This window comes from Branchiostoma belcheri, unplaced genomic scaffold (genome assembly GCF_001625305.1).
Source record: "Branchiostoma belcheri isolate BF01 breed outbred unplaced genomic scaffold, Haploidv18h27 scaffold158, whole genome shotgun sequence".
Classification (NCBI taxonomy): Eukaryota; Metazoa; Chordata; class Leptocardii; order Amphioxiformes; family Branchiostomatidae; genus Branchiostoma; species Branchiostoma belcheri.
In genome coordinates this window covers 371,111-383,751 of record NW_017803024.1, presented here as the reverse complement: position 1 = coordinate 383,751, position 12,641 = coordinate 371,111, and the positions used below count along the sequence as shown (strand labels likewise).

Genomic DNA, 12,641 nt, shown 5'->3' with positions numbered 1-12,641 from the left:
ATAGCTTTTCAGAGTAGCACACCAGCTTCTAGGACACCTAGGGCAGGTTAGGCCTAATCTCCACAAGACTAACGTTAACGGTGAGGGCTAACACTGGGACTGTCCGGCTAACACCCTGTCTGTACACTAGTCTACATCAGACTTCTTTGAACCTGCCGCAAACAGGGTCATGCCAGGGGCACCTATCTCGAGCAGGTTAGACCTAGTCTCCAAAGGAGAACAAAGTTACGTGTGGTCAAAATTAGTCAAATATAGCAAATATGTAGCCTCTACCAGGCTTCGGGAGACGACTGGAAAGAGTAGAAATCGACCAGATTGCATGCCAGGGGAGTTGGTCAGCTGGAGAGAACACCTCTTGTCGAAATATCTGAGCTAAAATTTCCCGAAAAAAATAGACAGCCTCGTAACATTGACATCATACATGTATTCCACTTCTTTGTACATTTAGTATCTTATTAAGAATTCACATTTTCTTTCCACCAAAACATTATTAAATAGGACCTAATTAAAACGAACTATAATCGTCCAAATCTTATATATGGCACGGAATGTGTTTCACCATCCCTGAACAGGCCTCAATTTTAAACCATCACCATTTATATTGCAACAAATCAACATTAGTATACAAAGAGAAAGAATGGAAAAGAAAAAAAAACAGACAAAAGTCTGTCTGAAATATGAACGTAACATACATACATTAACACACTAAAAGAGTAAAGTTTCTGTCTTGAAAACGACCACTCGGATATCCTTAGGTATCCAAAACGCTTAACTATCCTCATTTCAGTAAAGCAGAAACTATTTGTAACATTTCTATCCAAACTTGGATGATACTACGCTATAGAACAGGCTAGAAGACCGTACCTGGTGTTGAATGATCTACATCTACTGAACTGTAGTCATTACTCTCATATTGCGGCTGCAATTGTTCTGGTGTAACCTGGGCCAACAAACAGTGTTATAGTCCTCCGGGCTATTCACTACAGTAACTGTCACTAGGTCAGGCATCTTCCGTGGACTAAGCGAAAATGGCCATGGTCCATCACTATTGTCCTCGTCCTCTAGGTTTCTCAGAATTCTACATCTCTACAGGCCAAATTGCTGGTTTGCGGGTGTTCCAAAGCAGACCATCTTAAAAACTTTTAGTATCCTCAGTCTGTTAGTTCTGTCTCTTCAGAGCTCAAATCTTGGTCGCCTGGATGTCAAGAGTGTTGCCAGACTTTTCCTTGGAGGTATATTGTCCTTAGAACCGAGGGGCTATCCTGTGCAAGTCCTAGAACCAAGGACCTGGCCTGTACACGCCCTAGAAATAGTCTGGCATCCAGGCTACCCCGAGTCTCTAGATCTTCAGTTTCTGTGGCTGCCTTTGCGTTCCAGGAACCCAAACTATTCTCAGTCAGTTCTTTTTCTCTAGATTTCTAGATATTCTGTGGCTGTCTTTGCGTTCGTTATTGCTGCTGGCCAGGGCTGGGAGTAGACCGGGTGTCCTCGCGATCGGGTGACCCTAGCGTCGTCTCTCCCTCCCCCTCCTCACAGTGTGTGAGGCTGTGCCTTCGCAGGTCGCAGTTTCTCCGGAACACCTTCCCGCAGTTGGCGCACTGGTACGGCTTGATGTCCGTGTGAGTCAGCAGGTGCGTCTTCAGGTTGCTCCGCTGGTTGAAGGTCCGGCCGCAGGTGGGGCACTTGTGCGGGGACTCCTGCAGGTGGAGCGTCCTGTGCACCGCCAGAGTCCGCGACTGGCAGAAACCCTTCCCGCACTCCAGGCACTTAAACGGCTTCTCCTTGGAATGGATGTACCTTAGGGAATAAGGAAAAGGTTAAAACACTTAAAGAAGCAACGATGATACGCGTCTCAACTAAAAATAAACCCTTCCAGCACTACCTGAAGGAAGTAGACAGAAGAAAGTTGTTCATTGTGGCTTAATAAGCGACTAGACTTGTGGTACGTGCTTGTTTGTGTTTGTGTGTGTGTCGTACTTACTTGTGGTCCGTGAGGTGGTCCTGTCGGCGGAAAGCCTTGTGACAGATGTCGCAGGAGTAGGGCCGCTCGTCCGTGTGAGTTTGTGTGTATGTTTGTGTGTGTTTGTGTGTGTGAGTGTGTGTGTGAGTTTGTGTGTATGTTTGTGTGTGTGCCGTACTTACTTGTGGTCCGTGAGGTGGTCCTGTCGGCGGAAAGCCTTGTGACAGATGTCGCAGGAGTAGGGCCGCTCGTCCGTGTGAGTTTGCGTGTATGTTTGTGTGTGTGTGTGTGTGAGTTTGTGTGTATGTTTGTGTGTGTGTCGTACTTACTTGTGGTCCCTGAGGTGGTCCTGTCGGCGGAAAGCCTTGTGACAGATGTCGCAGGAGTAGGGCCGCTCGTCCGTGTGAGTTCTCTCGTGAATCAGAAGGTTGTACGACTTTGTGAAGTGCCGACCGCAGAACCTTAAAAATGTAATTTTTTTTTTAATATTCCAACATGTCATCACAAGACGTGGTGACGGCACACTCAATTTTTTTCAACATATATCAATGCCGCCACCAACACATGGGACAATACAATACTCATTTTCACCTGAGCTAAGTGAGGAAAATCGTGTTAAGTGCCTTTCCCAATTAGGGCACAATATCGGTGGCATGGCAGGACTCAAACCCGGGACCTCTTGGTTCCGAGTCAAGCACTCGCTACGCCACACGGCCCCACAAAATGTTTGGCTAAAACATGTATAATGTAATATTGTTATCAATTGATGTTATTAATTAAGGGTTAATGACCTGCCCAGAGGTGAATATGGTGTGATAAAGCCTTGTCAGTTGCTATAACCACCGAATAAAGCCACTTGAGTGTGCTGTCGCCATGTCTAGTCATGAAATGTTGGAATAAAAAAAAAAATAAACAAACAAACAAACAAACCTGCAGATGAACTCCTTCTTGGCTCGCGACGGGAGGCGCCCCCGGGCCGACCGGCGGTCCACCTTCGGGACGAAGGCGGAGGCGTACCCGCCGGGGTTGAGCGGGCGGTGCGGTGCCGGAAACCCGAGCCCGTGAAACAGCTGCCGGGTACTGCTGTTTGTATCGTCCTCCGTCACGGCCTTCGCGAGGTTAGCGAAGTCGAACCGCGGCTTCCCCCTCGCCCCTCCCCCGTTGATATCCGCGGAAACTTTCGGTACGGGCACAGTAAGAGGGGGAGGGGGGTACGGGGAGAAGGAAAACGGAAGGGGGGTGTGCAGTAGGGGGAACCTGCAAGCGAAAGGGTACAGAAAAGAGCATGTAAAATCATTGTTGGACGGAGCTACGCCAGTTACAGCTCAGCACTTTCAGAACGCCCCCTATTACTACTACTTTTACTACCGTGAATACTAGTAGTAGTACTATGTCTACTACTTCTACTACTTCTACCACTACAGTGCTGTTACAAGTTCTTCTTCTTCTTCGTCTGGCTGGCAAGGAGACTAGGTCCAGAAGTCAGCTAGAGAATAAACTTGCTATGACTACTATAGCTGGTATCTAATCAAACTCCCGCCGTGAAAAACCTACAAGGTACCTAGCTGAGCGGCGGGCGGGGAAGAGCTTAAGCAGCCCCGAAGAAAACCCGACCCAATCGCGATAGACTAGAAGACTAGATACCACTATTCCTACCTGGGTGGGATGAGGGTCTCCGCCGGTGGAGAGCCGCACCAGAGACTGCAGGGCAGTAGGTGCGGAGGGACCGGCAACATGCGAAGAGCCGGGGAAGCCATGACGGGGAGAGGGTGGAAGGGGAGATCCGGCCGGGGCGGCAGCGGCGTCGGTACTAAAACATCAGGGCAGTGTGTTGCAGGGTGGGCGTCTGGAGACAGGGGGCGCTTCATCACACCTGCCGGGCAAACAAACAAACAAACAAACATCAGTGTCTTGGGTCAAACACGACGTCCAGGACATCCGGAAAGGGCCGTATGATAGTCTCTACCAGGCTTCGGGAGGCGGCTGGAAAGAGTAGAATCTGGCCAAATAGAGAGATAACATGTCGGGGGAGTTGGTCCGCTATACAATATATTTTTTCGGGTGCGGTTAACTGTGCATGTACTCTTCAGCAGACCAACCCCCCTGGCATGTTATCTCTCTCTATTTGGCCAGTTTCTACTCTTTCCGGCCGCCTCCCGAAGCCTGGTAGAGGCTGTAGTGGTTATTTCTCAATGAACAGTTCACATTTCTGTGTTGTTTTATCGTATGCAAAACGCTGTAGAGACCGCCAACAGCCCACCTCAGCACCTACATGGTTACCTGGCACATATCAGGCGAGGAAAGCCCCATTATCCCCGTTGCCATGGTGATGTCAAGAGCAGGTCAAGTTGAGGTCACGGTCTGAGTTTTCTCCAGGGGAGACAAGATGGCGGACAGACGCGCCAAACACGCGCGGTATCACCGGGGCATGCGCGGTATCAGCAGGACTGTCAGGGGCTGTCGGTAGGGTCGTCTGTCAGCGGAGGGTTTGATAACAGAAGTATGTGTCACACTGACTCACACATGGACCGGCTTAGCACAGGGATGTGCGTGTGGGCTTCAGAAGTGCATAGCAACGGACTGTCAATCATAAGTGTCAATCATTAGTGTCAATCACAGGGGCTGTCGGTAGGGTCGTCTGTCAGCGGAGGGTTTGATAACAGAAGTATGTGTCACACTGACTCACACATGGACCGGCTTAGCACAGTCTTGCGTGTGGGCCTTCAGGAGAGCATGGAACCGTAACTGTCAATCAAAACTGTCAATCATAACTGTCAACCATTATCGTCAATCATAGGAGACTTGTCGTTAGGGTCGTCTGTCAGTGGAGTGGCTGATAACAGAAGTATGTGTCACACTGACTCACACATGGACCAGCTTAGCACAGGATCGTGCGTGTGGGCTTTAGAAGTGGGCTGTCAGTCATACATATATAGCTGTCAATCATAACTGTCAGTCATTATTGTCTGACAAGAAGCTGACGGCTCGAATATCCACCTTTATAATGGCGTGTCCTTCCCAGATAGCCGTGGACAGACAGGTCGTCCCCAGGTTGCCCAGTACAGGTGTCATCCCCAGTATGCCGAGTTTGTGTTAGCCAGTGTAGCCCAGGCCCGTCCTATCAGACATGTCTGCGGACGGCATACGTGATTCATGTCTTCCTGTTCGTCTCGCCCGGCCTCGGCTCTCCTCATGTTTAGGGCCGTACAGGTGTCTTCTCCAGTTTGCTGAGTTTGTGTTAGCCCAGGCCCGTCCTATCAAACATGTCGGCGGTGGTAAGAGGTGATTCATGTCTTCCTGGACAGGCATGTCGTCCCCAGGTTGCCCAGTACAGGTGTCGTCCCCCAGACTTTCTTACCCAGTCTCACAGTCCCAAGCTGTCAGTCAGGTTATATCCAGAACCATGGTTTATCTAGAATCATTCTGACACTTTAATTTCTGAGGCGCGGTTCTGGATAGTCCACGTTCAGTCAGAACCGTACCCAATCCTAACCCTAACCCATACAGGCATAAAAGACTCGTAAAACTAGAGAGGCACATTTCTGGATACACTAGCTCCACGCTGGCAGCCCTCACGATCAGTCCTATCAGACTTGAAGTTGTCGTCAGTAGTGATTCATGTCTTCCTGTTCTCCTCACGCAACTGTCGCCACGTCGGATGTCCTCATCGCGACTGTTTATCGCCACATCACGGAAACGGGGGAAGCTAAGAGGAGCTGCCAAACTTTAAGGCCAATAACAAGACTAAACAGTAGTAACAACAAGCTGGCTTGTATAACTGTGTTTCGCCCCATCACGGAAATGTTAAAGTAGACTGAGAGCAAACAACAAGACTGTACAGTAGTAACTACTTGTATACTCATCCAGAGTATCGTCATTCTAGTATCAACTTTACTTAGGTCAACAATCACCCTAGAAACCTAAGTCCTCTACAGGAGGCTGTTACGAGGCTAGAGTCTCCTGCCCTCTACATGAGCCTGTTACGAGACTAGTGTCCCCCTGCCCCCTGGAAGCCCCCCGTCCGCCCAGCGGCTCCCAATTTGTCTTCATGACGCCCCGACAGGAGCCTGCTTCTAGGCTAGGGTCCCCTCACCAGCCCTGTGGAGGAGCCTAGCCTGTTCCGACTACTGTACCCCTGCCCTCTGGAGGAGTCTGTTCCGAGGCTACTGTCCCCCTGCCCCCTGGAAGCCCCCTGTCCGCCCAGCGGCTCCCAATTTGTCTTCATCACCGCTCGGAACTGATAAGGAAGCGGAACGTGTCAGAACACGGCAGGGTCACCAACAGGTCTACATGTCAGCAGTTCAGTCTGACCGTGGGGAACTATAGCCTCAAACACCAGGCACTGTCAGCAGGTCTAGCCTGGAACCTCAGGCTGGGCAGCACGACTGTCTTCATCACTGCAAGAAGCCGATAAGGAAGCGGAACGTGTCAGAACATAGCCTGGATGCCAGACCCAAAGCACACTGGACACAAAATATCTCAGTGCACACTGAGATATTTTGTGTCCAGTGTGCTTTGGGGTACTGGCATCCAGGCTAGTCAGAACACGGCAGGGTCAGTAGTTCAGTCTGACACTACAAGTCTGACCGTGGGGAATATTAGCCTCAAACTATAGGCAGGGTCACCACCGAGTCTTATCGTGTGGAACTTTAGCCTCAAACTTGGCAGCACGGCTGGTTCATTCAGAACACGGCAGGGTCTACAGAAGGATCACCATAGGGTCTGACCGTGGGGAACGTTAGCCTCAAACCTAAGGCAGGACAGCCTCAGGCTCCAGGCTGACATACTTGCAATGGCACAATCTTGTTGTTGGTCTTACATGTCGACACTCAGCATCCTATGTTAACGTGATGAGGCGGTACTCCAGTTGAGTAAAGTGAGAGCACACCTAGCTCTGTTTTGTTGGAACACTCCAGATGCCGATTGGACTACCATAAGTTCTTGTCTAAATCAGTGAAAACCGTCCTTACTAATTTTCTACGAAACTTTTTTATCCCCGCACAAACGTACCACAAATAAGCCTTCCTTATTCCGACACCTTTTGGAGGGCTCAAACAGTGAAACAAACGCTCGATAAACACTGGCGTACAACGTGAATAGACCAGGCATACTAATTTTCTACGAAACGTTTTATCTGCGAACAAAGGTACCACAATGCTACTTACTACAAATAAGTGCCACAAATAAGTCGTCCATATCCCGACACCTCTTGGATGGCTCAAACAGTGAAACAAACGCTCGATAAACACAGGCGTAGAACCTGAATACAGCAGGCATCATAGATGTACAAACATGGGCACATTCACGGGTCAGGGTTCCTAGGCTTTAAGGTGAAGGTTTTAAGCAGTAGACAGGAGTGCATGATGTACAAGATGACTAATAAACTGGTGGACGTAACTACTACTAAGTACCTAATACCAGCCCAGAAGAGAACAAGAAATAGCCATGCCTTCACCAGAGTTATCAAACAAGGCTTGAGGGCCCTTGAGGTGTTCAAGAAATCATTCTTTCAGAACTATCGCAGAGTGGAACTCGCTGTCACCAAGTACAGTAGGGGTATTGTCATTAGATATCTTTAAACAATGTTTAGAGTTAGATGTTCAAGGGTTAGGTGTAACAAGTCGTACGGTGTAATGTAGCCAGCTGCCGCCGCGCCGCGTGCCTGCGAAGCTGGTGTGTTCCGCCGAAGGGCGGTTATACCGGCTATACTGATATAGGTATAGATACCGAATTTTGACCGCGAGAACTTCATCCTTTATTCAATTCTTTCTACACTATCCAGTACCAAATCTAGTTCTTGCCTGAATGGGTTAGGGTTACTTCCCGATAAAAAAGACCGATAAAAAAGCCCAAAACACGCCAAAAATAAGCCAAAACCCAAACATCTGCTTGTACAGTAGGCCGTTACACCAAACCTGTGTAAGATTTACTCCCGTACTGCAGACTGTTTGTTTCTAAGTGAGCGGAGTTTGTTTTTACTCACAGTAACCACTGAACTGTTCGCGTGCGGCGCTACGGCTCATTTCACTACACTAGACTAGTGACTAGTTTAGTCATCAGCTTATAGCAGAGACAATAACAGCTCAGAAAAGAACAAGAAACAGTCATGCCATAAAATATCAGAGTTATCAACCAAGGATTGAGGTACGGCTTATTTCAAGCTCTAGCTATTTATGTAATTTTTCAATACACTGTATTATAGAGCGTTCACTGTACAGCGATTTACGATCTACCTTTGTTTATGAAATACAGTTAAAACCAAAATATGTACATCTAACAAAGGATGGCATGCCCTTACAAATGATGTCTAGTTAACTTATGTGTTAGAAAAGATGTGTTAGAAAAACTCTGCTGTAAATTCGTCTACAAATGTCTCAAGAAGAGAGAAGAAACATGTACAGCGTATGTAGATATAGATCGAGCATATAGCATAGTTTACAAGGTAAAGCATCACATAACGCCATAAATCCCGTGTACTTGACTCCCAATGTAGCAGAAACCGTCTCTGGTCAATTTCAGGAAGCCTAACTGTGACTTTTACGTCCCTGTTGCTAGTATATCTGAACCTAACGTATATACGTAGAGACCAGGCCTTACTGGCATCAAGATTTACTTTTTTAAAGACGGTTAAACACCTGTTTAGGGTTTAATTAAGTCCCTACATATACATATGTATCTTTAGTCAGTTTGTTACAATCATGCGACACTGAAGAAGTCATAATTGTGTTGTATCCTTAGTGTCTTATTCCGAAATCAATTTTTTTCCCGAATTCAAGACAGCAACTTGTACCATTTCTTATTGCCAGCCCTCACGAAACTTTCAGAAGTCTTACGGTAACTTCTGTGTCGTTATTTAGTCTACGTCCAACTCCTTAGAGACACTGAGAAATCTTAAACTTGCTTCTGGTTTTATCGTTGATATTTTAGTCCGAGTTAACATCGTCGAAAGAAATCTTCCTGGGACATTTTGTAAGAAAATGCTTGTATCATATCTTGAAAGTTCATCTGTGTTGGTAGAAGTCATTATGAAACAAGTTTGAACTGTAATGACAAAGACTGGAGTTGTACAGTCGAAAATTTGGGTGACTTAAATTTTTGTGTTGGCCATTACAGTTCAAACTTGTTTCATAACTGCTTGTATCGTTGGGAAGAAATCTTACTGTGGCTTCCCTCTTATCATTGGAGTCTTAATCAAAACTTAAAGACGTCTGGAGAAATCATAAGGTGTCTACTGTTTCTTACTCCAGACGCCAGAACGCAATCTAGGATCTTGCCCCCGTTTTATGATCAGATTAATACACACTTTAAGTCACTACAGGGATCTTTAAGACATAAGTTACGGCCGATGAAGACAGATAAAGACGAAGACGAAACCCTTCAGACGACACAAACATCTCAGGTTGCCATGACAACGCTTTGAACTTGAACCGATGACGTCACGAACTGGTGGTTATTAGGGAGATATCAGATAATAACTGGTGGTTATCAGGCCAGGCCACCGGCCATGTGGCCGACTGTACGGGGTTGTTATAGTTTGTGCTACTGTGTGTGGTCCGACAACATGGGAATCATATACTAGTCTTATACTGTATCTGTCAACCAAGCCTAGAAGACAGCATTAACAACTATACAAAATCGCAGTTTTAAAGCTAGAACTGAAGCTTTTGTCAGCCTATGGCATGTTGTTCTTGTACAAGAACTGTTACTAACTTAGTATCTTATGATGGGAGTTGATCTCTACCATATGTTGATGGAATTGGCTCTTGTAAAGGGTCCGTAAAGACTGAACAAATGGTACAGAAACTCAAAAGGTAGATATTACCAGACTGAAATCGGACTACGGTAAAGATCCTTCCAAGAAAAATGCACAATGAGACGATGCACAAACCGTCCAACAGCTTGTAGTCGTATAAGTTACAGGATATTATTTCTGCAAATCAACCACAGTAAACAGCAGTGACTCTAAAAATTCAGAGTTATAAAGTTAGAAGTGTTTGTAATGTTTCTTGTCTAGAGGAAATGTTATAGCGTGGGATAAGACAAGCTTCGGTTAGGCATAAAAACTCGTATTATAACCTGTCTACATGCAGCATGAGAAGGTTTACCGTTACATTCCCGTTTTTAATTGATATAACAAAATCAAAGAAGAGAAGGAAAACTAGACAGGAGATACAGAAGTTTTACCGTAACGTACCACCGGGGCATGTAAGGCTGGTCGCGGCGGGGGGAGGCGAGCGGTCCCCCGAGGAAGATTAGAACACGACCCGGTAAAACACTGCCTAGAAGTAACGTCACAGTCAACGCTGGCGTTCATAAGCGATAGATTTTTTTGTGGGGAGAAGCCCTAATGTCCGCTCCAGTATCCGCTGCCCAAATCCAGTCTGCTCAAAACCGTTCATCTTTCTTAGAGCCAGGGTGCCAGTCTCGGGGTTCGCGGGGCGTATGGCTTCCTTGGCCGAAGGGATTATCACTCCTTCGCGGTAGGGGCGGACGTATAGCTACCAAAATTGTATTTGTGTGACCCCTTCGATTTCGTAACATGAATATAATTCAAGATATAAAGTATGATTCAACAGGCAAAATAGCACACAAAAGTCGTTCTTGGGACGATCTGTCGAACGTTTTGGTTGGTTCAGCGGTTGCAACCTTCAGTTCAAACCATCTTTAACGCTTTTATGAGGGCTTATTTCTTACAATATTGATTGTTTGAACCTTCACAAGCGCGTAAACCATCGTCATCTTGTTTTTGTAACATCTCTCCACAAGCCTTGCGTCTTTCCGTACTTCAATAGCCGTGATATAGGTTAGTAGGCTGAAACTGGACTGAATTTTCACTTATAGGTTAGTAGGGTGAAACTGGACACCGATAGTTTATTGTCTTATCGTCATAATTTTCTCAGAACTTTCACCTAAAAACAAGAGCAGCTGTTCGATGCACTTGATAACAGTTGGAAATACTTGGAACAAAATAGCAGTGACTTGAATTTTGGGGTTACTCTGTGATAAAATCCTAAGGGAACTTAGTCGAGTTAAGTACCAACAAGCGGTCTTTTGGCTGTGGACTGAGAAAATTCGTTTTACAAAAGTGTTAACTAGATCTACAAAGGTCCGGGGCTCTAAGTATCTTTCCAACAGACATGAAGAACACTAATTGTTAGTTTGATGCACAGCCAAATGGTTGAGAATCCCATATGCATCTTGTGCAAAAAAATTAGTCTATTCTACCAACAAAAAAACGATACACAACAGTTACGTTATATACGAGAAAAAGCTTGGACTGAAAAAAACAACACATTTTCCGTCATGTATTACAATTTCTCACAACTCCTAGAATTTTCATCAGTGAAAGTTTCTTAAAAGGAAAACGTCTCACCGTGTTGTTCCGAGACTTGTGCTGCCTCTTCAGACCTCTGCTTGATCAGGAATATCTTGGGCATCTTGGAAACACCTTAAGAACCACCTTGAGTTCCTTGCAAGACGATGGAAGTAAGCTGTAAGAAGGAGGAACGGCAGAGCCAAATCGGCGACTTCCCTGCACGAGACTAGAGCCGAACCTTGCCTCTCACTGCACCGAGAAGAATGAAGACTAAAGACTTCTGCCTCCTTTTTAAAGAACCACCTTACGTTCCTTATAAAACGATGGAATTAAGCTGTAAGAAGGGACGGCAGAGGGCAAGCGATGACCTTCCCACACGAGCCTAGAACAGACTTCACGTTCCTTGTAAGAGCTGTAGAAAGTTCTTAGGTCTTAGAAACGGCAGAGCCAAATCGACGACTTCCCCACACGGGCCTAGAACCGTGCCTTGCCGCTCACACAGCACCAAGAAGACTGCAGCCTTCAGCCTCCCTACCCTGGGACTTCCTCACAAGAATGCGCGTCCTCCTCCCGACACGCCCCAAGACGACGTCTCAGTGAAGATTAATCTCCTTAAAGGAGACACAGCCCAGCTGGTAGGTCGGAGTGTTGACGGTTTATTTATTATTAACTTCATGAACTAATCATTAGTTACAATGTAACGTCGTGAAGCCCGGCACGGTGGCAGAATCAAACAACATAAGATGGATGGGCCACTTTAAGCAGCCCCTCCTGTTATCACGCGGCCACTTCTACGACTCAAGACGCTGACAGCTGACGTCTTAGCAGACCGTGAACTTTCTTCAAGACTTTAGAATGAACAGAGGCTAGGCTGAAAGAAAAGTGTAGCCTGTTGTGTGTTCAAAATTTGCCACTAGACGTCAGAGTATATTACATGGCGTTTGTTTAACAAACAGGCCTGTAGAGTTGGCTACTGACATGCTGGTGTTAGCACGGCCAACAGACTGTCATCTCCTTATAGCTGCGTCAGCGCCTCAACATCCAAACCTACTTACAACAGCTTACTCAAGGCGTCAGCAACACTTAAGAACTCTGTACACACAAGACGTGGGAGCTGTAGCTACTTGAAGACGTTGTTGCGTCTTTCCCTTTCTCAGTAGGAGTACCGTTCAGTTTTAGCCTGCCCGGTTATATAGGGCCATAATGCGGCTGCTTTTGTTAAACTTAAAGTATGGTGCAGCATTAGCGCAACAAATCGTCCGGCGAAAACGTCAATCAAACTACGATAATACGGTGGGACGACAAGCGTGGGCAAACAAGCTTGTACCGAATAGACCGATACTCGTAGTTTTTATTGACTGTATC

The 12,641-nt window shown here is 46.4% G+C and overlaps 1 protein-coding gene across 1 annotated transcript; it reads right to left on the bottom strand.

The window, feature by feature from the left end:
* Positions 1-997: 997 nt before the first annotated feature.
* LOC109465800 (protein odd-skipped-related 2-like) lies at positions 998-11,422 on the bottom strand. The gene is made up of 5 exons (XM_019763243.1): positions 11,334-11,422; positions 3,617-3,833; positions 2,891-3,217; positions 2,290-2,421; positions 998-1,797 (listed from the first exon to the last, which is right to left on the bottom strand). The coding sequence occupies exons 1-5, from the start codon at positions 11,395-11,397 to the stop codon at positions 1,449-1,451; spliced, it is 1,089 nt and encodes a 362-aa protein (XP_019618802.1). The 5' UTR covers positions 11,398-11,422; the 3' UTR covers positions 998-1,448.
* Positions 11,423-12,641: the final 1,219 nt, after the last annotated feature.